Source organism: Mchenga conophoros, linkage group LG23 (genome assembly GCF_057382185.1).
Source record: "Mchenga conophoros isolate Kocher_MC1m ecotype Shallow Benthic linkage group LG23, M_conophoros_male_GT1.1, whole genome shotgun sequence".
Classification (NCBI taxonomy): Eukaryota; Metazoa; Chordata; class Actinopteri; order Cichliformes; family Cichlidae; genus Mchenga; species Mchenga conophoros.
Genome location: NC_140547.1, coordinates 48,443,857 through 48,467,165, shown reverse-complemented (window position 1 = coordinate 48,467,165; position 23,309 = coordinate 48,443,857). Strand labels below are relative to the sequence as shown.

General features: G+C 43.5%; 2 protein-coding genes across 2 annotated transcripts in view; both read right to left on the bottom strand.

The window, feature by feature from the left end:
• LOC146548208 (NACHT, LRR and PYD domains-containing protein 12-like) overlaps positions 1–23,309 on the bottom strand; it is a 586,500-nt gene that overhangs the window by 417,169 nt on the left and 146,022 nt on the right. The gene's annotated exons all lie outside the window — the stretch shown is intronic.
• LOC146548211 (protein NLRC3-like) lies at positions 1,820–22,446 on the bottom strand. Its single transcript, XM_085263819.1, has 5 exons — positions 22,433–22,446; positions 21,581–21,823; positions 5,575–5,709; positions 3,717–3,952; positions 1,820–3,612 (listed from the first exon to the last, which is right to left on the bottom strand). Exons 1-5 carry the CDS (start codon positions 22,444–22,446, stop codon positions 1,820–1,822), a joined length of 2,421 nt encoding a protein of 806 aa, XP_085119945.1.

Here is a 23,309-nt window from a genome sequence, read left to right as displayed (position 1 = left end):
CTCACTCCCCGGTCACAACAGGTGGTGACTTTAACAGGTGTTACAACCTGGCTCAAAGCTGCAAAAGAGGGCGGAGACTGAAAACAGAGACTGGTTTCATTTTGAAGTTCTTAATAACCTCGGCTAAAGATGACACCAGACAGCGTGACAGGGTCTGACAACGAGTGGTGGCGTCGTCCTAGCCGACCTCGGCAGTTATTCACACGCCATGACCAAAAACTCCTGCAGTGTCACAGCAGACAGAGGAGGAGTCACAGAGGAGCGTAACAGCTGTGACAGATGCAACAGGAGGACGAGCTCCAACAGTAAACACACTGAAGACAGGAAAGCAGTCACGAGTGATGTTGGTCCTGTTTTTATCTCCACTAAAACCTCTCTAACGTCACATGTAACAGAACACAGACACATCTGATTATCAGGGACCACGACCCACATCTTTGCCTCACTATGTTTATAAGAAGAGACTGAAAATAATGATTCTCCCAACACATCACCAACACTTTTATGGCAAACAGATAATAGTGAGTGACAAGAGGTGAACTGTTTCATATGCAGTTATCAGGGTAAATACATTTAAACCAAAGACACTGGAAGACAAAATGAAAGGAACTGAAGGTGACAATTCAAGAAGCTCAACAGAAGTCAAATGTAACATGATCAAGATTCCCTGTTAAAAACAGATATGTATAGTATAATAGTAGACTACACTAATAATAGTGTCTAGTATAATAGTAGACTACACTAATAATAGTAAATTTAGTGAGTAAATGTATTTCATTTTAAAAAACATTTTTGAATTCCAATTTTACAAATCTTTTAAAAAATAAAATCAAAGATTTACTTTGTACATTTAAAATGGTGATTCCACTCCTCATTTGAAAATCCATTTCTTCACTGCATTTCCCTTTCCTGTTAGCTCAGGATTACCATATTAGGTATTAGCTGACCTCTGACCTTATATTCCACTTGTGTGGTGTCACAGTCTCGTCTCTGTTTTCACAGAGGATGTGGTTCTGTTGGCTTCATCAGGTGATGGCCTGCAGCTCACAGTGGAGCTGTTCTCAGCAGAGTGTGAAGCCGTGTGAATGAGGATCAGCATCTGAGGCCATGGTCCTCAGCTGGGAAAGGGTGGAGTGCCCACTCTGGGTCAGAGACAAGTTCCTGCCCCAGGTGGAGGAGTCTGAGTATCTCAGGGTCGTGTAAAGAAGGGGGAGGGGAGCAGGAATCAACAGACAGACTGTTGCTGCGGTAACAGTGAGGTAGACGCTGTACCAGTCTGTCGTGGTGAAGAGAGAGAGCTGAGCGTGACAGCGAAGCTCTAAATTTACCGGTCGATCTACGTCCCTGCCCTCACCTATGGTCACGAGCTGTGGGCAGTGACGGGAAGAACCAGATCATGGTTACAAGTGGGGCAAATAAATTTTCTCTGAAGGGTAGCTGGTGTCTCCCTTGGAGACGGGGTGAGGAGAATCCCCTTCACAAAAACTAATCAAGTGAACAAGACTCTCCAGGAGGGAAACATTTAAATATCCAAGTCCACCATAAAGAGAAAACTGCATGAAGGGAAACACAGATGGTGCATTACAATTCACTGCATGTGTTTTACATGAAGAATGGAGGATATACCGTCCACTTTCACTCTGTCTTTAGCAGCAAGTGGCTCTTTGTTGTTTGGCTAGCTGCACTGAAACAGGAGAATCCAGCTGTTAGCCGTAACGTTGGTGTTTGTAAAGCACTTTATAACCAAGGACTGTGTTTTTAATTTAAAGATTAAACTGTTAACCGACACTGATCAATGATGTAATGATCACATCTGGACTCACCGAGCCTTTCTGCAGTTCCTCACAGCTGGAATCAGTCTCAGTCGTCCCTCCTTTGAAGCTTTGTACTTCTGCAGGTCAAACTCATCCAGAACCTCCTCTGACATCTGCAGCATGAAGGCCAGAGCTGAGCACTGGATCATAGAGAGGTCCTTTGACCTTTGCTTTGACTTCAGGAACTCTTGGATCTCCTGATGTACTGAGAGGTCGTTCATCTCCATCAGACAGTGGAAGATGTTGATGTTTCTGTCAGGACAGGAATTAAACTTCTTGTTATTCTTCAGGTTCTTGATGACTCTCTGGATGGTTTCTGGACTGTTCTTTGTCTGACCCAGCAGACCTCCTAAGAGTCTCTGGTTGGACTCCAGACAGAGGCCATGAAGGAAGCGGACAAACAGGTCCAGGTGGCCATTTTTACTCTGGAGGGATTTCTCCATGGCTCGTTTAAGGAAATCATCCAGAGATGACTCTTTGTATTTTATTCCCAGGAAGTCCTTCAGCACCTCTGACTTCCTGTTGGTGAAACAGTGGAACATGTAGACTGCAGCCAGAAACTCCTGGATGCTCAGATGAACAAAGCAGTAGACTGGTTTCTGGAAGATCACACACTCTCTTTTGAAGATCTCTGTACAAACTCCTGAGTACACCGAGGCCTCTGTCACATCCAGACCACACTGCTCCAGGTCTTCTTGGTAGAACATGAGGTTTCCTTTCTCCAGATGTTCAAACGCCAGCCTCCCCAGCTTCAGAAGAACTTCCCTGTCAGCCTCCGTCAGCTCCTGTGGACTCGTCTCATGTCCCTCGTGGTACTTGTTCTTCTTCCTCTTTGTCTGAACCAGCAGGAAGTGTGAGTACATGTCAGTCAGGGTCTTGGGCAGCTCTCCTCTCTGCTCTGTAGTCAACATGTGCTCCAGAACTGTAGCAGTGATCCAGCAGAAGACTGGGATTCTACACATGATGTGGAGGCTCCTGGATGTCTTCATGTGGGAGATGATTCTGCTGGACAGCTCTTCATCACTGAATCTCCTCCTGAAGTACTCCTCCTTCTGGGCATCAGTGAAGCCTCGTACTTCTGTTAGCCTGTCAACACATGTAGGAGGGATCTGATTGGCCGCTGCAGGTCGGGAAGTTATCCAGACGAGAGCCGAGGGAAGCAGATTCCCCTGGATGAGGTTTGTCAGCAGCTGGCTGACTGATGACTTCTGTGTGACATCAGACAGCAGCTTCCTGTTGGTGAAATCCAATGAAAGTCTGCTTTCATCCAGGCCGTCAAAGATGAACAAAAGCTGAGAGACAGCCAGCTTCTCTGCTGTGACCTTCTGTAGTGTTGGATGGAAAACATGGAGCAGCTCCAGAAGACTGTACTGCTCCTCTCTGATCAGGTTCAGCTCCCTGAATGAAAGCAGAACCACCACACTGACATGTTGGTTCTCCAAGCCCTCTGCCCAGTCCAGAGTGAACTTCTGCACTGAGAAGGTTTTTCCAACACCAGCCACGCCGTTGGTCAGAACCACTCTGATGGGTCTCTGTTGGTCAGGTAAGGCTTTAAAGATGTCCTGGCACCTGATTGGAGTGTCATGGAGGGCGTCCATCTTGGAAGCTGTCTCCAGCTGCCTCACCTCATGTTGGCTATGAACCTCTTCATTCTGTCCCTCTGTGATGTAGAGCTCAGTGTAGATCCTGTTGAGGAGGGTTCTACTTCCTGTTTCATCACTTCCTTCAGTCACACGTTCACATCTCCTCCTCAGACTGATCTTATGTTCATCTAAAACCTCCTGCAGACCAACATCTGCTGAAAGAAAGAAAAACAGAAAGAAAACTCTTCAATGTCTGAACAACAACAAGAAGTCCAGTTTTCAGAAATGAGTCCATCAGCAGACAGATGTTCAGTCTTACTTTGTACACAGCTGCTCTGACTGGCTGTCTGCAGTCCAGCTCTGGTTCTGGATCTTTCTCCACACTGGGGACAGGACCAGTCTCCTGATGAAGCAGACTGGTCCCAGTATGAGGACATGCACTGTCTGCAGAACCAGTGTCCACAGCTGGTAGAGACTGGATCCTTCAGGACGTCCTGACACAAAGCACAGCAGGACAGCTGCTCCTCCTCACAGACACCACTCCTCTTCCTCCCTCTGTGAACACATTTCTTTATCACTAAAATCATTGACTGTCAGTGACAAACATCCAGATTTGATGACACTGTGCAGAAGCTCTGATGGTCACAGAGAAAAGTCAAAGTGGAGAAACTTGTGTTTGAGTTCAGAATCCAAGTTTCCTTTGCTGTTCCTGCCTGTCTTATTAAACACAGAGTGATCAGCCTACAAACTCCACAGTAAAAGCCTTCATCACAGAGCTGATTATGTCCTTCACTGGATGTACTGGAAGTTTGGGATCCATCACTTTCAACTGACCTTTGACCTCCTCTAAAAACTGTTGTGGAGCAGCGGTGTCACATTCAGAGCTTTCAGCTTTATTTTGAAAGAGTTCAGTCATCAGGAAGTGAACTTCTGGGTTCTGATTTCCTTTCTATTATTTTACAGAAGTGAAGAAGAAGAACTAAAAGCTTTGAAATGATCTGAGTGATATTTTTGAACATTGCCACCAAATTGAGTTCAGCCTCCAGCAGTAACTTTGTTTCATGATGCCTCCCTGATGATGTGATGTTTGATTACAAACCTGTTTATGTGTTAGACATTAATCACATGAACACAGGCAGAAAAAAGAAGCCAATGAAACAAATGACAGAAACGTGTTCATTCACTGCCATGATCCATATTTGATATGTACAGATGTTTGTAAAGAACACGTGTGCAGCGCTTTGTTCTGAGGATCTGCTGTCAGCACACAGTGCAGCAATAACTACAACCACACGTTTCTGTAGATCCTGAACATCAGCCTGGAGGAATCTGACCTCAGGTCTGCACACAGAGGAGCTTCACCTCTGGGATGATGCTGGCTTCAGCTCCTTCTACAATCAGGCAGAAGCTTCTGCACCATCAGGACACAAACAGAGAGGAGCTTCTATCCTCAGACCATCCAAGTCCTAAATCAGAACATGCTCCCCTCATAGCATCACCATCAGGGTTTAAACAGGACCTTACATCATGTTCTTGTTTCACTGTCATATTTCAGATCATACCAGATTCATTATGACGTCACACGCTGCTACACTGATCCTGCTGCTTCATTACTGCTGATATTACTCTGCTCACTCTGTTCAGTTACTCTGTTTACATCACTTTGCTCATTTGCTTTGTTCTGCTTGCACTGCTCTGTCAGTACATGCTGTGCTAATGTGGCACAAAGCACTTTAACATTACATCTGCACAATGTTTCATTATTTCATTTAATGATTGTTTATAATGTTTTGTCCAGTCACAGGAGCAGCTCAGCACATTTCACTGTGTTGTACGTGTATGACGATGCCTGTGACAAATAAACAGCCTCGGACTCTTCAATCTTCTGCATTTCTTTGGAGATCAGCTCAGTGGCCTGTTGAGACCATCTTTCTATTTCTGATGACTCAGTTCAGATTATTATCCTGATACTTTCTTTTAAAATGTGATGAAATCATTTATCTGATGTTCTGACACAAATACACCAAAACAATCCCAAACAGCACAAACCACCACGTTACACACAGTGTAATAAAAATACAGGCAACTACAAATAAAAACACTTTAAAATATAAACTAAAATTACAAAGTGGTCACAGAATTTCAAACACCTGTAAATGAGTCAGCAGCTCTCTTACATGGTCAGCTGAGCTCCATGATTGAAGAACATTGTTGCTGCAGGTTCATGACTGAAGTTTGGAGGATCTTTTTCTTTGGACCAATCACTCCTCACAGACACACAGCTGGATACTGGAGACTGTGACCTCTGACCTCTGCAAACACAACCACATTGCATTCATTTCACATCAATTAGTACACCACAAAAGGCATGCAAGAAACACAGTATGAAGGCAAACTTCTGGCTTCAATAACATTCAACAGGTCAGGTGGAAACTTTTCTCAGATTTGATTCATGTTTTTATAGAACGATCCAGCTAAAAAAAATATACCATTAGGTCAGGGGTCAGCAACCTTCAGGACCCAAAGAGCCATTTGGAGCCAGTTTCCACGCAAAAGAAAACACTGGGAGCCACAAATACTTTTTGACGTCTAGAATGAAGATAACACTGTATATACTGTTTTTTACCTTTATGCTTTGTGTGAACAACTAAGGTGTGTTGCTTATGAAATCCATGAAGTGCTACAGAGAAAATTACAGGTTATTTATGTAATGAACACATTTGAACTCTTAAAGAAATATAACCAAAGGAAAGACACCCAGCTGAACTAAAATGATGTAGCAAACAAAAACTGCTGTGAGCCGCCACCCTTATATCTCCTTTGGGCTTTTGGAGCCTTGACCTGACTTTTAAAAAATAATTGGAAAAAAAGCTCTATGCTGCTGAAAGATGAAAAATAGATATTTGCAAAATTCTGCCTAAATATGTATTTTACCTGGTTAATGTGTGTGGCGGGGCGTGGTCTGCAGCGCCGCTGCAGGGGAGGCGGACGCACCTGAGCGGCACCCGCAATCACGCCTCGCCGCCTTAACGTCTGTGCTGTTGTGTGTCGGGCTGTGAGCTGCAAAGCTACAGCCGGCTGTGTGCGTACAGCAACCGTGTGTGAAAAGTGGTCAATAAAGAGAAGCTGAAAAGCGTGTTCATGCAAACATCGTCGGGTCTGCCGTGATATGTTTACAACGGGACTTCTGCTCCTGAACCTCTGCGCACAGCGTCTGCAGGTCGGGGCTGTACGAAGTCACTTTCATCTTTACAGGACTGTAAGCTGTCGTCTGTGAGGCGTGAGCGGTGTTTGTTTTTAACATAGTTCACGGTGGAGAACAGCTGCTGACATAATGTGGATCCAAGATCCATAATTGGCCTACCTGGGGCTGAAAGTCTCGATAAATGCACGGCGTTTCGGCGGGTACACCGGCTTCCACGAGTGTGACGCTTATTTGAGCGATGAAAAATAAAAAATATAATTTTATTTTTATATTTCAATATCACAATAATCTTCCAATTTAGAACTACAAGTTAAAAAAGAACATAAATAAAATACACTTCAGCTAAATACTTCTAATTTATTTTCCCAAACCACGAGGAGCCGCACTGTAAGGACTAAAGAGCTGCAGGTTGCCGACCCCTGCATTAGTGTTAGTCAATGTTGCAACTGAACTGAAAAACAAAAGATTTTGGTCAGGTCCAAAGAAACAAAGTCACTATTAATACAACACAACCCCCCCAAAAAGACCCATGTAGACCCCGGGCTCTATGGGTCTTGTGCTCGGAGCTTGTTCCTGTGCTGCCATGATTAGTGCCTCTGTGCTGTCTTTCAGTCCAGCTTTGTTCAGCCACTGGTAGGATTTCTGGATGTCAGCCACTTCCTCTGCCTGCTGGTGGTGCAAACTGTGTTGTTCTGAGTTTCATTGGACGTCTTTGTCCAAAGCACCAGACAAAGGGCAAAGTAGATGCATTTGCATCAGCAGGAAAATACACCCCAAACTAGCATCATCATTATACAACTTTAACAACTGCCACTAAATGATACTTCATACACAGACCAGTGTTAGGTTAAGTTATGATGTCACTGGCAGAACATTTATAGAAACAACCTTTGAACTCTGAGTCAGCAGCTCTCTTACATGGTCAGCTGAGCTCCATGATTGAAGAACATTGTTGCTGCAGGTTCATCACTGAAGCCTGGAGGAAATATTTCTTTGGACCAGTCACTCCTCACAGACACACAACTGGATGCTGGAGACTGTGACCTCTGACCTCTGCAAACACAAACATCAATAACTGATCAGTTCTCTCTGACAGCCATATGATCAGCTGATCCCTCTGTGATATTGTGTCTGCCTCATAACGCTGACAGGTCAGCCAATCATCAGCGGTTTTTTCTGTCTCTGAATGAACTCAGTTTGTTCTCAGCTCTTCTCTCTGATTCTGCTGCACTGACTTCACTTAAACTTACAGAGTTCAGATCTTAGCAAGAAAACAAGTCAATAAAAATCAAACTCAGATCAAACAGTTTGAACCAATCACAGATCAATGATTCTGTCATGGTTATGTTGAAATGACTAATAAAGTTAGTAGTGTTCTTACATTATTGCTGCAGGTCCATGACTGTAAGGTGGAGGTGTTTGTGTAACCCCGTCACTCCTCACAGATACACAGCTGGATGCTGCTCCGTCCTCTTCCTCCATCTTCTTGATGTCAGGGTGGAGTTAGTCTGAGAGGTAAACACACACACTCAGAGGTGCTGTTGTACTGGAAGCATCACACTGACGGCTTTCTAATGTTGGAGCTTTGGCCCTAAAGTCCAAACCAGTTATTTTAGAGGCTCAAAGTCTTTAAAAAACACCAAAACCATCACATTATTTAATAAGTACATGATCAGGTGGATGAAGGAACTCAGTGTGTTTGGGATCATCATCATGGTGAGGAGCCCACATGTTACGGCTCCTTTGGAGAGAAGCTGAGGATCACTGCAGGAAGTGAGCTCATGAAACCAAACTGCTGTTTGTGAGCAGGATGACTCTGTTATTGGACCTGCTCTGTGTTCTACATATGATCAATACTTCAAATATCTGTAAACATCTCATCTTATATTTGTTGCACTTGGTCACATCTGTCTTTAAAAATAGATTTTTAATGTCACTGAGAGTTCTTTTCTACCTTTATTGATTTATTTTGGAATAAATTAAACATAAAAGGTGCCAAAAACTGCCTGCAGCTTCTGCTCTGTGACAGGAAACTACTGTCAGGCTCAAAATGACTTCAGATTATTCATCACAGAGTGTTTATAGATCACAGGACACGTTACAGTTTTACTGTCGATGTTTTAGTTTACAAGAATGACGAAGGTCTTACTGTGAATCTGCGCGCTCATTGGCTAATACCCTGAGACTGACAGGTGGTTATCCAATCAGCGTGCGGCCTCACACGGACATAAAACTCTTAAAGTTTGTTTTTGAAGGGATTTTCAGATCAGACCTGATGTTTCTGCCTACAGCCTGTTTACCGATATAATCAATATCAGATATCAGAGCAACAGAAACCTCGGTGATCAGGACGCCGGGACTGAGAACAGGAAGTGGCTCAAACGTCGCACTTTCATAAAGTCAGCCTGAACTCCACTCACCGAGTTTGTGTCGCCATTTTAGTTTTAAAACACGTCGAGATAAGGGCGGGTCTTACTGTGAACCTGCGCGCTCATTGGCTAATAACTTGAGATTGACAAGTCGTTATCCAATGAGCGCGCGGCTTCTCCCAACATAAAGTAGTTTCCTTTGAAAAACCAAAGTCTGATTATTTTTGCCTCCACTGACGGAGCCTGTTGTTCCCGCCACAGAGACACAGTAATGTCAGAGCGGTGTTAACACTCACCTGCCTCAGCACAGCTCTCACTCTCCTCCTGCTCTCTCAGCTAAACTCACTTCCTCTCTACTTACAGGAAACCAGCGCTCAGAGGAGCCGACCGGCCTCACGTTTCACCCACAGACACGAACAGCGTGGAATTATTTTATGTCATAAGAAGAAACATATTCATGTTAACACTCACCTGCCTCAGCTCCACCTTCCTCCTCCTGCTGCTCTGAACGGAGGAGCAACACTTTCACTTTCACTGCTCCTCCCTAAACACAGAGGATGCTGGGACTTGTAGTTTTTACCTTGTGTGATATTTATGGCTGTGACACTAAATCACAGCATGTAAACTTCCTGCAAACATGTCACAGGCGATAAAAGTTTCACATTAAAGGTGAAATTATTTTTCTGTCTCATGTTCAATAAACAGTGAGCTGGGAAAACTGAAGAACAGACTTCAGACGTTCCCTGCAGAGTTTCTGCTGCTCGGTCGTCTGCATGTTGCTGAGACTGAGCTGATGATGAAGCTGTGACGGGTTTATGGCACGTTTGGTTCTGGAGAAGAGTTTTACTGCCGGTGCAGGTGAAATGATCAGAGGTTACAGCCTCTGGTTAAAGTGGAGGCAGCGATCAGGACGGCTGAGCAGCAGAGGTCTCGAGGGTCCTAAAGTGTAAAAGCATCAGAATCAGAATCAGAAAGGGTTTTATTGCCAAATGTTGAGCAGGTTTACAACATTAGGAAATTGCTGTGGTGCTTCAGTGCAAACATACTGTCATAAATTACGCTTAAATAGACATGAAAATAAAAATAAGAATAAGAATTAAAAGTGCTAAGTAGATAGATATATACATGATATATACATGAGTGCAGGTGGTGATCAGTGCCAAACATGGAATGATGCAGTGAACACAGCATAGGGTCATGTGTTAGTGGTGGGAACAGTCATACGGTTATTGTTCATGTGTCCAACAGCAGAGGGGAAGAAACTGTTCTTATGGCGAGAGGTTCTGGTGCGAATGGACCGGAGCCTCCTGCCTGAGGGGAGCAGGTCAAACAGACTGTGTCCAGGGTGAGAAGGGTCAGCTGAGATCCGAGCTGCACGCCCCAGTGTCCTGGAGGTGTACAGGTCCTGCAGAGATGGGAGTCTGCAGCCAATCACCTTGTCAGCAGAGCGCACAACACGCTGCAGTCTCTGTTTGTCCCTGATAGTGGCTCCAGCGTACCACACAGTGATGGAGGAGGTGAGGATGGACTCGATGATTGCGGTGTAGAACTGCATCATCGTCCGTGTTGGCAGGTTGAATTTCTTCAGCTGCCTCAGGAAGTACATCCTCTGCTGGGCTTTCTTAATGACGGAGATGATGGTGGGCTCCCACTTCAGGTCCTGGGTGATGGTGGTACCCAGGAAGCGGAATGAGTCCACAGAGGTGATGGGGGTGTCAGACAGGATGATGGGGGGGAGTGGAGCTGTGTGCGTCCTGAAGTCCACAATAATCTCCACTGTCTTCTGGGCATTCAGCACCAGGTTGTTGTGGCTGCACCAGGACACCAGACGTTCAACCTCCCTCCTGTAGGCAGACTCATCCCCGTCCGAGATGAGTCCAATAACGGTGGTGTCATCAGTGTTAGTAACACAAAGATCACAGAATGGGATCATCCACACAACACTAACATCTAAATCCACGGCAGGAACTCTTCCAGTGTCCTGAAAAATCTGTGTGCACGATGCTGAGATTAAAATCTGTCTGCTCATCTTAATGCAATATTTACTAAAGTCTGGTAGAAGTTTTACTGATTTCCAGTCCACTTAGCAGACGTGTGGATAGGTGGTGGGTTGTAGAGCAGACTGAAAGCTTTAAGTTCATCCTCTGATTAAAAACTCAGACCCACAGATACAGGAAGTATAATGCTGGTGTAAGACAGGAAACGGCAACACGGCAGCCATCTTTTTCCTCCCATGATGACCAGTGTCCCAGCAGAAGCTGGGGTTTGTTAGATCCTGTTCGATCCAGAGGAAACAGGCTAAAAGAGTCGATCAGGGGGGATCATGGTTTTATTATGTGCTCGTTATGATTGAAGCTCTGGTTGTGTGTTAGAGACAGAACCTGCAGATTCCTCCACTCTGCCTCCTCCTCTGCAGGAATCAGCCTCTTGGCTGGTTTTATTCACCAACGTGAATAAAATCATCAAACTAATCCAAGTTCATTGTGAAATGCCTGAAAATGGAGGAATAAATCTGTCAGTTACCGTATAAAGTTTGAGTTTGTCAGTGTTTTACACGGAGACGGTCGTCAGATGTTGAATGTTTAGCATGAATGTTCCACATCTGGAGAAACCTTCAAGATTAAAGCCAGTGAAAAGTGAAGAGTTTCTGCAGCAGCCGCACTTCCTGCAAATCTGTTCTTTCAAAATAAAGTGAAGAGTCTAAAATTATATTCACGACAGGTTTAAAGGTGAAGGTGGTCACATGGTTTTAGTGGAATGCCTACGTGGGTGCGTCTGAGTGATTTTGATTCAGATTCGTGCAGCGTGGAGCAGTAAACACTTGTTTTTGTGCATCTGGACTCATGAAGGATTCCAGTTAGCACATTTCCAGCCAATGAAACGTAACTACAGATGAAGACAAACACATTTAAGCTGCCTGACTCTCGAGTGTGGGTGCGTGTTCCCATTTTCAGTCTGTTTTAGTTTTCAGTTTAGAGGAACGCTGCAAACTCACAAAAACTTCTTTCTTGTGAGGTTTTGTTGTCAGACTGATAAAAGCAGCAGCAGCTGGTGTTTGATGAGCAGACGTGTGTTTCCTGTTCTGTAATAATCAGCTTGTTACCATCACATAATGAACTCAGCCGTGACCAATGAGGCCGTCCTTGTGCGGTTCTCTGGCGCTGATTCTGACTGTGACCTTCACCTCTGCAGGGTCGCCTCTGCTCGTGGCTCAGCTCGTGTTTGTCAGGCTGACAAAATAAAAGCTTCTTCATTTCTGTGGCTGAAGAGGAGTCTGCTCTTCTTCACCAACAGGAAGTGAAACATTTCTCACTGATTCTGAAATCTTCACTTGTCTCACAAACTCACAGTAACACACACACGGTTGTGTTTTCATATCCTTGTGGGGACATCTATTTGACATCATGCTCTCCTCAGCCTTTCACTCTAACCATTAAGACTGAATGCCTAACCCTGACCTGACTGTCCCTGACACTAAAACCACATTCTGAGTCTCACAAATGTCTTCAAACTTGTGGGGACGGGCATTTTGGTCCCCACAAAGACATGTAAACATGCACACACACAGGTATTAATGACCTCACAGGTTCATGTTTGGGGCTTTTAGCATCTTTGTGTGTCGCTCAGATTTAATTCACTCTTGTTTTGAGGTTTTGTGCCTTTTTGTTTCATTCTTTGTGCGTTTATTTTCTCTTTAAGCCTTTCAGGACTCGTGCTGTTGGCTTTTTCCTGGTGTGTTATTAGTATTTTTCATTTCTAAACTTATTGTAAAAGAAGGACCGATGGAACATTTATGTGAAAATAAACATGATCATTTAATGTTTTTGTCAGTCATTAAAAGATAAATCCTGGTCTTTCATTTTGCTGCTGCATTGTTCACAGAAACACATATTTTCCTGTTTCTTTCTGTTTGTGTTTTTCTGCTTTTGCCTGTTTAGCGCTGCTGAGCAGGAAAACCCAGACGAACAAAAACCTCTTTTAAGTAAATGTTTGAGTCACTTTGGGTCTGAACTGTAAAAAACTGCAGACTGAAACAGATTTGAAGGCATCACAGGAACAGCCTCACATTCAAAACATGAAAGAGAGGACTTTTATTTTGAAACACTCAGGAAATGACAGAGGGAAAGTTTTTTAATTAAAACAAATTATTATTTTATGCATTCTAAGTTCATACAACCACCAAAACTGTGATGATCCTCACATCAGCTTTACTGTGTGAGGTCACATACACGATCATTAATGTTACTATTATTATTATTATTATTATTATTATTATTATTAGAGACTTGCAGAGAGAAGAGGTGGAAACATTTTGATTTTCATAAATTTAACAGACTAAAAACCTACAAACATGTTTGGTGCTGAAGAAAAATGGAAAATATGAGAACATCAGAGCTTAGACAACCTCCCTCATCATCTTGGTGACATCGTTGCTAAGGGTGACCATGTCCAAGGCCCAGCCCCTGGACAGGTTGGAGCGTGTCGTCTCCTGGCGCATGGCGGTCAGGAAACCCTAAAGCAGTGGTTCCCAAACTTTTTTTTGCTGGGCCCCTCTTGTTTTACAAGATAAATGTTCACGCCCCCCTCTCGCGCGCGCACGCACAAACACAACCTCCAACCACACACGCCCATATTTTGCTCCATTGCGGTTTATTTCACACCTCAAACATTTAGTAAACAATTAAGCAAATACAAATAATCTGCAATAAATTACAGGTAGTAAGAAAATAAACTACTAACTCTTTTACGCTACGTCCACATCTAAACGGGGATTTTTGAAAACGCAGCTGTTTCTATGTGTTTGGACCTTTCGTCCACATGTAAACGGCGTTTCGAATCACCGAAAACTGAGATTTTTTAAAACTCCTTTTTTGCGTTTACATGTGGACGAGGAATACAGAGTTGGTCACGCAACGTCAAAGATATGTGCCTTTTTTTCACGTCACGCTGTGCGCACATTATTGTTTACATGAGATGAATTGCAGAATGGCAGATAGAGACAAAATACTGTTAATCTGACTATCTGCAGGTTTTACACACTTACATACACACATGCAGTTGCTGTCCCTCCATTTACAAAGGCAGAGGCGTCACGGTGTGATTATCTTCCCTTTGGTTTCACCTGCACAAGTGCCGAGGTAGGTATTGATAGCAATGTTGAATATTATTACACAGGAAAAAACAACTACATGTAAAATATGCTTCACCATATTTTCTAGTCTTTGGCTTAGAATGAAGTTGGTTTGGACATATATTCAGCAATGCTTCATCTCCTGCTTTGCGTTTCTGTGGGTGCGCCCAATTTCTGTGGGCACAAAGTGTTAAGTGTGAAACAGGGCAGATCTGTCGTGGTCCTGAGTCATTGACCCAGTGTTTTGAGTTTGTTGGTATTATTTTCCAGTTTCTGCTGTTTTGTATTTGTTCTTAGGGTTTGAGTTGTGTGTTTAGTGTTTCTATTGTCCCTACCTGTGTCTTTCCTCTGTGTTCTGTTCGTGTCCCCAAGTTGGTATTGTGAAACAGCCTGTGAGTTTCCTGTTTTACTTTGTAGGTTTGTGTCTCGTTATGCCCATTAGTTCCAGCTGTGTCCCCTCCTGTCTGCCTGTGCTCCTCGTCGCATCGTCTGTGTTACACTCACCTCTTCCAGGCTCGCACGCTCACTCCTCTTCAGCCACTCACCCTCACACCGTTACACTCTCATGCCAATCCAGCAACAGGCAATCCACACAGGGTCAGGGACGCGTCCAGGAAATCTAGGTACAGGAAAGAACAGGTCAGGAACTCTAATGAACAGTACTGAGAATCAACTCAATGATTTAGCACAAACTGAGAAGACTCAACAAATCACCAACCTGTGGCCTAGAGTGTCCTGGTGCCACGTGCACTTATGGACACTCTTATGTTCGAACATGGTGTTCGTTATGGCCAAGCTGTGGTTTGCACAGAAGTTCAATAACAAAACACCACTCGGGTTCAGGTCCTGGGGTCCATTCCTCCCAATCACGCCCCTCCAGGTTTCACTGTTGTTGCCCACATGAGCATTTAAGTCTCCCAGTAGGACCCTCCAGTGTCCCACCCAGGGACTCCAAGAAGGCTGGGTACTCTGAACCCCAACCCGGAGGCACAGATAACAAACCCTCTCATCCACTGGGAGAAACCCCAACATACAGGCAGCAAGCTGAAGGGACACCAGGATACCCACCCCAGGCCGCCGCCTCTCACCAGGGGCAACTCCAGACTGAGACAGAGTCCAGCCCCTCTCCAGGAGGCTGGTTCCAGAGCCCAAGCCGTGTGTTGAGGTGAGCCTGACTATATCTAGCCGGTTCCTCTCAACCTCACGCACTAACTCAGGCTCCTTCCCCACCAGAGAGGTGACATTCAATGTCCCAATTGCCAGTCTTGGGGTTTGGTTCGCTCCTGGACGGCGCTCACAATGCACCCAACACACATTAGTTGGTATCAAATGAGCACAACTCATCATTAATCCCACTCCATGGTCCTTAGGGTGGCACAGTTGCTTCACTCTCTCCTCTTATTCCATTAGAAAGCATTCTGTATGTCCCTAATATAACTGAGAACTTCAATAAAATCTCTGAATCTAACAATATAAAAATGGCACTGAGTCTGTGTCTGCATTTGTGTGACATTAATGTTCCACTTTAACTTGGAGGTTTTGACTCCCACTTTTAACTCCTTCTCTTAATGTGGACGATCATACAGCTGGCTTCTTGAAAGGGGGGTGGGTGGGGGGCACACTACAGCCAAACTACACAACAGGACAAATGAAAAGAACAATCACAACTTCTCCTGTATCAGTGTGTTGCAGTGATTGTTTAGTTTTACTATCACTCAGTGTTTCTCATCAAAGGCAGTGCAACTGTCTGTGACACTGTAGCACTCTGTCAAGATTGTTGCACATTTGTGTCTCCTTTATAAAGTCAAACAGGATTTTGAATTGTCTGACATTTGCACGGGAATCTGGAGGAGGGAGACGGGCCTTCTTCAGTTTCCTAAGAAACTGTAGTAACTCTAACTCTACTCTAAGAGAGAGATCCACTAATGCCTCGCACCAACACAAACTGGGTTCTGGAGTCAAAGAGCTGTTAGTGTTTACAAATCGAGCGCAGCGACAGGATTGTGTGTCAGAGACAGAATCTCAAAGATTTTTGTGACCCTGATGAAGACCAATTCTGGACATTCAAACTGTGTTATTAATGTTTTTAACATCTACAGATCATTATCCAGATATTTAATACAAATAAGCATGTCTTATTTTTGTGTTTTATACATTTGAACTCACATCTCCTGTGTTTAGAAAACAGCAGAACTTTTGTAATTGGCCCAAAAAACGAACCATGTCTGTAAGCGCTGTTTTGAGCCTTTTAGCAAATCTTGCCCTAAACAGCCTGTTGCTGTTACAAAGCAGAGAAAACATAGTGGAGTCTAATTGTTGCACCGTGGAGCTCAGCTGAACTCAGTTCTGGGAGTTGAAATCAACAGAAAGTGTTTCATTTGACACTGAAACAGTTTCTTTTCCATCCATGAAGGAAGCTTTTGTATTTCACTCAGCAAAATATACAGTCTGGACTGCACAACATTTCAGACTGCATGTGATCTGTGCACAAAAACATCGAGCTTCATGGACACACGCAGGTCCTGCTCCACTTCCTGCTGTTGCCATGGCTTTGCTCTCGTCTTGCATTCAGTCTAATTACAGCTTCTTATTCAAACTCTGCACGTCACTAATTCCTGGTCTCTCCTTGTTGAATACTTTTTATCTTCAGCTGTCCTTGAAATCATTGAAAATCATACAGTTATGTCTATAAGACTTTGGACAGAAACAACTTTCTCTAACTTTGGTTCTGTAAATTACAACAATGAATTTGAAATGATACAACTCAGATGTAGTTTCAGCTTTAATTCAGTGGGTTGCATTAAAATGTGAGGAACTAAAGCACTTTTTAGAATTATCCTATGGAGCTCCGCAGGATGTGCTGTATCAAGCATGCACCAGGACGAAGGAAAGACGGGTGGACTTCCTGGTGGAGCTTGCAAGAGAGCTGGCTCACTCTCATGTAGCTGGGAAGAAGGCAAGAAAAGAACAGTTGCTTCGGACACAACCCTCCACACCTAGCCCTGGAAAAAGAGCCATGTGTCAGGTCAAACACAAATGCAAGAACAATCATGCCACTGTGCGATGTGTTCACTGCTACAGATACACATGTGGTAAATGCAGACTACAGATACCATGGCAGTGCCAGGATTGTGAGTGATTGCTGAAAATGTTGAAATGTACTCACTCACTTTTTCTTATTATTTGTAAATATGTGTACAAATGGTTGGTTTTTTTGTACTGTTTTTATCAATAAATCTCAGCAACAAAGGACATACACCCATGTGTGTTGATTTCTCCCTAAGATGGCAAACTGAAACACAAGTTTCCTTGTGGCTCAGGAAACTAACCACTCCAAGTTGGTGACTTTTGGAGATTTAATTTCCTGGATGATTGAGAATGCATCAAGACGAACACAAAAGGAAGTTCACCGCTTTTAGCAGCTCCCCCCCCAGACAAACAAAGAGGCAGTTGGCAGTTAGAAATCAGCAATCATTCACACACCCCCACTCCCCTCCAGAATTCTCAGGTAACAACCTAATTTACATATGAATGACTAGCCAATTTAGCTTCCACTTGGCTGAAGCTAAAGCCTAGCTAAAAGCCTACCAGCCATTTGGCAACTCAGCCCATCACACGTCCACGTCTCTCCTTGTTTCGTCTTTTATTATGAAAGGGTTGTGTTTCCATGTTCAGTGTGTTTCATTTTGCTTCCCCTGTGGTGTCAGGTTCATTTGTGTCAGCTGTGTTTCCACTTCCCTCCTTTCTCTTCTGTGTATTTAAGTCCGCTGTCTTCCTCTGGGCAGTGTTGGTGCGTTTTCCTCCGTTCACGTTATTCCGGGTTTCAGGTTATCTCCTGATTCTGTTTAGGTCCATGTTCATGTTCATGTTTTTTCATCAGAGTTTCTCGCATGCACCTCCTCGGATTCATGTTCATGTTTTTCTTGTCATAGTTGTCACAGTCATACCGAGTTATTCCCAGGATAGGTTTTAGTTTTAGTTTCCGCCCCTGTTTGCTGGGCCTTGTTTTGTGTTCGTGTTTTTCAACCTAATAAATGGTTTGTTTTTTTGTTAAGATTCAGTTCCATCTCTCCCTTGTCTGCTTCCGGGTTCATATTGCAATCACATCAGCCACAGTGACAATAAACTTATTTTGATTTTTAACTTTCTTTATTTTTTCAACAATATTATGTATATATAAACATTTTGCATCTTACAATATAAAGCCTGGATCCTGCACATATTGCACTTTGAACTTGAACTGTGTTGTCTGTTTATTGGAGATTGTACTACTTGAATTCATTATCCTGGTGATATAACACATTAATTATCCATTTGGAATCAATATAGTATATAATACAGTATCTGTCTATCCATCTATATAGCTATTGAATTGAACTGGAGTGAATGGAAGAGAATTAAATAATGGATTTCATGTTCATGTTTATCTATGTTGTAACAGTGACGACTTGAGACATCTGTTTGGCACTATATGAAGAGAATTAAATAAAATTTAAATGAAAATGATATTAACTGTATTTATACATTTTATATTTTTGGATGAGACACTGTCAGTGTGCTGTTATATAACTCAGGTATTTTTAAGGCCTGACTGGTGGCATTGGTGCCCATTGCTTTACTGTGCTGTTGGATGTGTATGTGGGCTATCCCTTGTACCTGACATTTGATTGGGCATCACTGTGTTGCTATGGTATGATCCTGGTAGTTGTTGTTAATAAAACAATAACAAATTCAAATTCAAACATTGCTGCATTCTTCTGTCACTGAGGATTCCAAACCTGCACTCAGTCTCCTCATTACTTTGGTATTGAACAGACAAACTTTGGAGCTCCTGCAAACTTTATTCACAAACTGCAAATATTTTACACAAATCTGCGACTGACAACAAGCACAGAGACTTCAAACAATCACTGAAGTAAGGACTGAAAGATTTACTTTAAAACAATAATGATTAAGACCTTTTTCGTAAGGTTGTTTTCCCTTGATTGCCAGCTGTTACTGTTTTTATCTTCATATCTTTCATATTTGTCCACCTGAACAATGGTTTAATGATACATTTTGAGAAGTTTGATATGAATTTATCCAACTGACTTGAAAATGAAACTGACAACTGTCCTGTAATCTTACACAGAGAAACCAAATCCTGCGTCTTTGCCTTGACAGACGCCTAAAATGGCTCGAGCTGTGGTAAGTTACCCTTCACTGTGTCTGTTTCTAAACATTAAATCGTGTGAATTTTTAAAGAAAAATCCAACAACAACAATAATAATATGTAACAGAGCAAAACGTCAGATGACTTGAATGTTCCTCTGCAACACAAAGTCAAAGTCTGCCTCCTCCACAGGCAAAGGAGAAGCTCCCACGCTCATCCAGTGCAGACCGTTGTGCTCTGGACAATGAAGTTCCCGCTTTCATGTTCCGACCTATCAGCGCACCTGCATGTGAGCTCCTAAGTCCAACACCTGCTGATGCCAGCTTTCAGTCGAAGGACACAGACAAGATCATGCATCCAGATTTGAAAAACGATCGTTCATCCCTGGATGATGAAGTGACAATTTTCATGTGTCCTAGCGATGTTCCTCTGCCTCCGAGACCTCCACCCACTGCAGAGGTAGGTCTCTGCAGAAAGCGCAGATATTCTACTGCTTTTTCTGTGGAGGATGAAGAGGAACATTTGATGCCCAAACGCATGAGGCTGATGAGTTGGGATGTCTCTAAGTCTCCAGCTGCTGAGAAGGAGTATGTTTGCTTTACGTGTCCTGAAGACAAGAGGTCTGAGTTACCTCTCAGCTCCCTCCAAGGCCATCCACCATCACAGGTCAATAATAATGACACTGACCAGTGTACCATTCTGCTGCCTCCTGAAATCCCAGTGCCTCCACACACTGCAGAGGTAGGTCTCTGCAGAAAGCGCAGATATTCTACTGCTTTTTCTGTGGAGGATGAAGAGGAACACTTGATGCCCAAACGCATGAGGCTGATGAGTTCTGATGTACCAGTTTCTTCAGTTCCTCCACCTGCTGATGCCAGCTTTCATGCAAAGGACACAGACAAGATCATGCATCCAGATTTGAAAAACGATCGTTCATCCCTGGATGATGACGTGATGTTTTTCATGTGTCCTAGCGATGTTCCTCTGCCTCCGAGACCTCCACCCACTGCAGAGGTAGGTCTCTGCAGAAAGCGCAGGTATTCTACTGCTTTTTCTGTTAATGATGAAGAGGAACATTTGATGCCCAAACGCATGAGGCTGATGAGTTGGGATGTCTCTAAGTCTCCAGCTGCTGAGAAGGAGTATGTTTGCTTTATGTGTCCTGAAGACAAGAGGTCTGAGTTACCTCTCAGCTCCCTCCAAGGCCATCCACCATCACAGGTCAATAATAATGACACTGACCAGTGTACCATTCTGCTGCCTCCTGAAATCCCAGTACCTCCAAGTCCTGCCCCTGTTGGAGTTCTAGAAACTGTTGATTTTCCTTTTGTTGATAATTAAATACATGTTTGTGGTAATAAATACATTTTTGAGCAAATACATGTTGAGATGATTCGGTTGATTATGATGGTTATAATTCTCCAAACAGTAAAAACTAATTAACTGATGATACTAGACCCTTAAAAGAGATAAACACCACTAGTCAAGTCATAATGGCTACTTACAAATACATAAGCACTCAACACAACCCACACAGTGATCTAATGCACAAAAACAAAGGAGACTTAAACTGGCTGAATCAATTACTGTAAAGAAAACATGGAGGAAGGCTTCCTGTGGTGTCTGGCTGCAGTATGGGTCATAAACCTGCCTCCTGCATTACAGCAGACAGGTCAGGGGTCAAATGAAAAGCAAAATGTTTACCTCAGATTAGGGATGCACCGATACCACTTTTTTGGAAACAAGTACGAGTGCTTGCATTTCAGTACTCGCCGATACCGAGTACTTAATAAAAACATGATTTAAATTTACAGGTAACAGCTTTAGTCCTATAATTTAACAACAAACAAACAAGGGACTGGTTTGGAATTAAGAACATTTATTTAAAATGAAAAGCATGTTGTATGCAACATATTACAGAATAAATAATTATAAAAAAAAATGTAAACAGTGACAGTGCAACTCAAGTATTTTTCAGTTTATTTTAAACTCTGCCGCTTTGGACAACACAAGGGGCATTAATAAACATCTTTGCCATTTAGTGCACAATATGTGAATAAACTAACAACATCCACTGACATAGAACTGTGGCAGTCAGTGCAACTGAGGTAGGTATTAACATCGAGTCTAAGATGACTCACTAAATGGAGAGAAACAGTGAGTGGCAGGGTTTTTTAAGAAAAGTAGCTTTTCTGCATCATCAGCAGTCAGACTGTTTCTGTTTTCATCTATAATGTGTGACACTGAGCTAAAAAGCCTTTCACTGTCCACACTGCTACATGGGGCTGAGAGCTATTTACAGGCTATTTTAGCCAAAGTGGGGAACCTGATTTTGTTGACACCCCAGTACTTCAGAGGACTGTCTTCACGAGGGCTTGGGGCCTCTCCGAGGTATGTGTCGAGCTCAATGGCAGCACCTGCTGCCAGCGGCAGCCTGGGCCTTGAGGAACAGTTTAGCAGGAGGTTCTGCAGCTTCTGCCCGACTCCCCTCTGCCTCACCTCTAGAAGCTCCTGCTTCAGGTGCAGCTTGGCCTCTGGAGCAGTGTTGGAGAAGAAGCGATCTTTATACCTGCACAAAATTCATAAATGTATTAATATGTGGAAAAATAGGACTGATGTCATGTAATACGTGCTGTTCCAGCGTGTCTGTACGTCCTGCTGCAGTCTCTTTATTGGCTGGTTGAGCTGTCCCTGAATGTCCTCGAGGCGGGAGTAGGCTAAGGCGGAATGTTTAAAATGCCCAACTATTTTCCGTCCCACTGCTTTAGCATCAGCTATGCTCCTCTGTGCTAATAAGTGTGGGTAAATAAGCGTGGGCAAACTCTTTGTACTCGTTGTCGTGTTGGGATTTTAGGTGCTTGATTAAATTACTTGTGTTAAATGCGCTACCTTTTGAGCCTCCTCTGGACAATTTCGATGAGCACAATTTGCAGTCCGCCTTTGTTTTCGTGTCTTCGTTCACTTTGAAATAGTTCCACACGGCTGACTTGTCTCGCCTCGCTTTCTCCCAGCTCTGAGATGCAGCCGGGGCCTGGGGGCGGGCACTCGGCGCCTGTGATTAACCCCTTACATGCCGCTCAAACATAGACAGGTCTCAGACCGTGGTATCGGTCCTCGGTATCGGGGAACTTTTCACGAGTACTTTAGAAAATGCGGTATCGAGGCCGATACCAGATACCGGTATCGGTGCATCCCTACCTCAGATTAAATATTTCCCAAAGTAAATTGGACTGAACTGGCCAGTTAAATACACGAGAGGATACGAATAGAAAAAAAAAATCTAAAAACAAAGAATGAAAACCAACTATTAATTTAATACTTAAGTCTGTGAAGGTTCTCAGTCATCCAGGTCATCGTAGTCTAAGGAGCTTGGAAGGAAAAGCGTCTGGACTTCTTGAGTTGCTTGAAGACGTTTCACCTCTCATCCGAGAAGCTTCTTCAGTTCTAAGGGTCAATGGTGGGGAGTCCCAGACTTAAAACCAGTGGGAGTTTCGCCCCAAAGAGGGACAAAGGACCCCTGATGATCCTCTACCTAATCACATGAGCCAAGGTGTGAAAGCGGATGTGGGTCCTAATCAGCCAGGGTTTCGGGTGAGCTCATTGTGAAACCTGGCCCCACCTTATCATGTGATTTCCTGAGGTCAGATGGCCCAGGATGTAAATGGTCTGAGATCCCTTCCCAGACGCCTTAACGTCCAGTGAAAACAACACATCATTTTCTCTCCAGTTACCCTCAGCAGTCCAACAGACCTCCAGCACCAGTAAAACATTAACCAGAAATAGTTTATGGGACATGTGTCGTTATTTATGTTTGTGGAAATGTGCATTAAAATTAAAATAAAGATGCTGGTGTCTGACGTTACTGACTTCCCAATTGTGTGGCTTCTGGTGTGGCCTTCACAATTCAATTTTCAATTCAATTTTATTTTCTCAGCGACAAATCACAACAATATAAAGTCGCCTCAAGGCGCTTTATATTGTAAGGCAGACCCTACAATAATACATACAGAGAAAAAGCCCAACAATCATATGACTCCCTATGAGTGAGCAGTCTG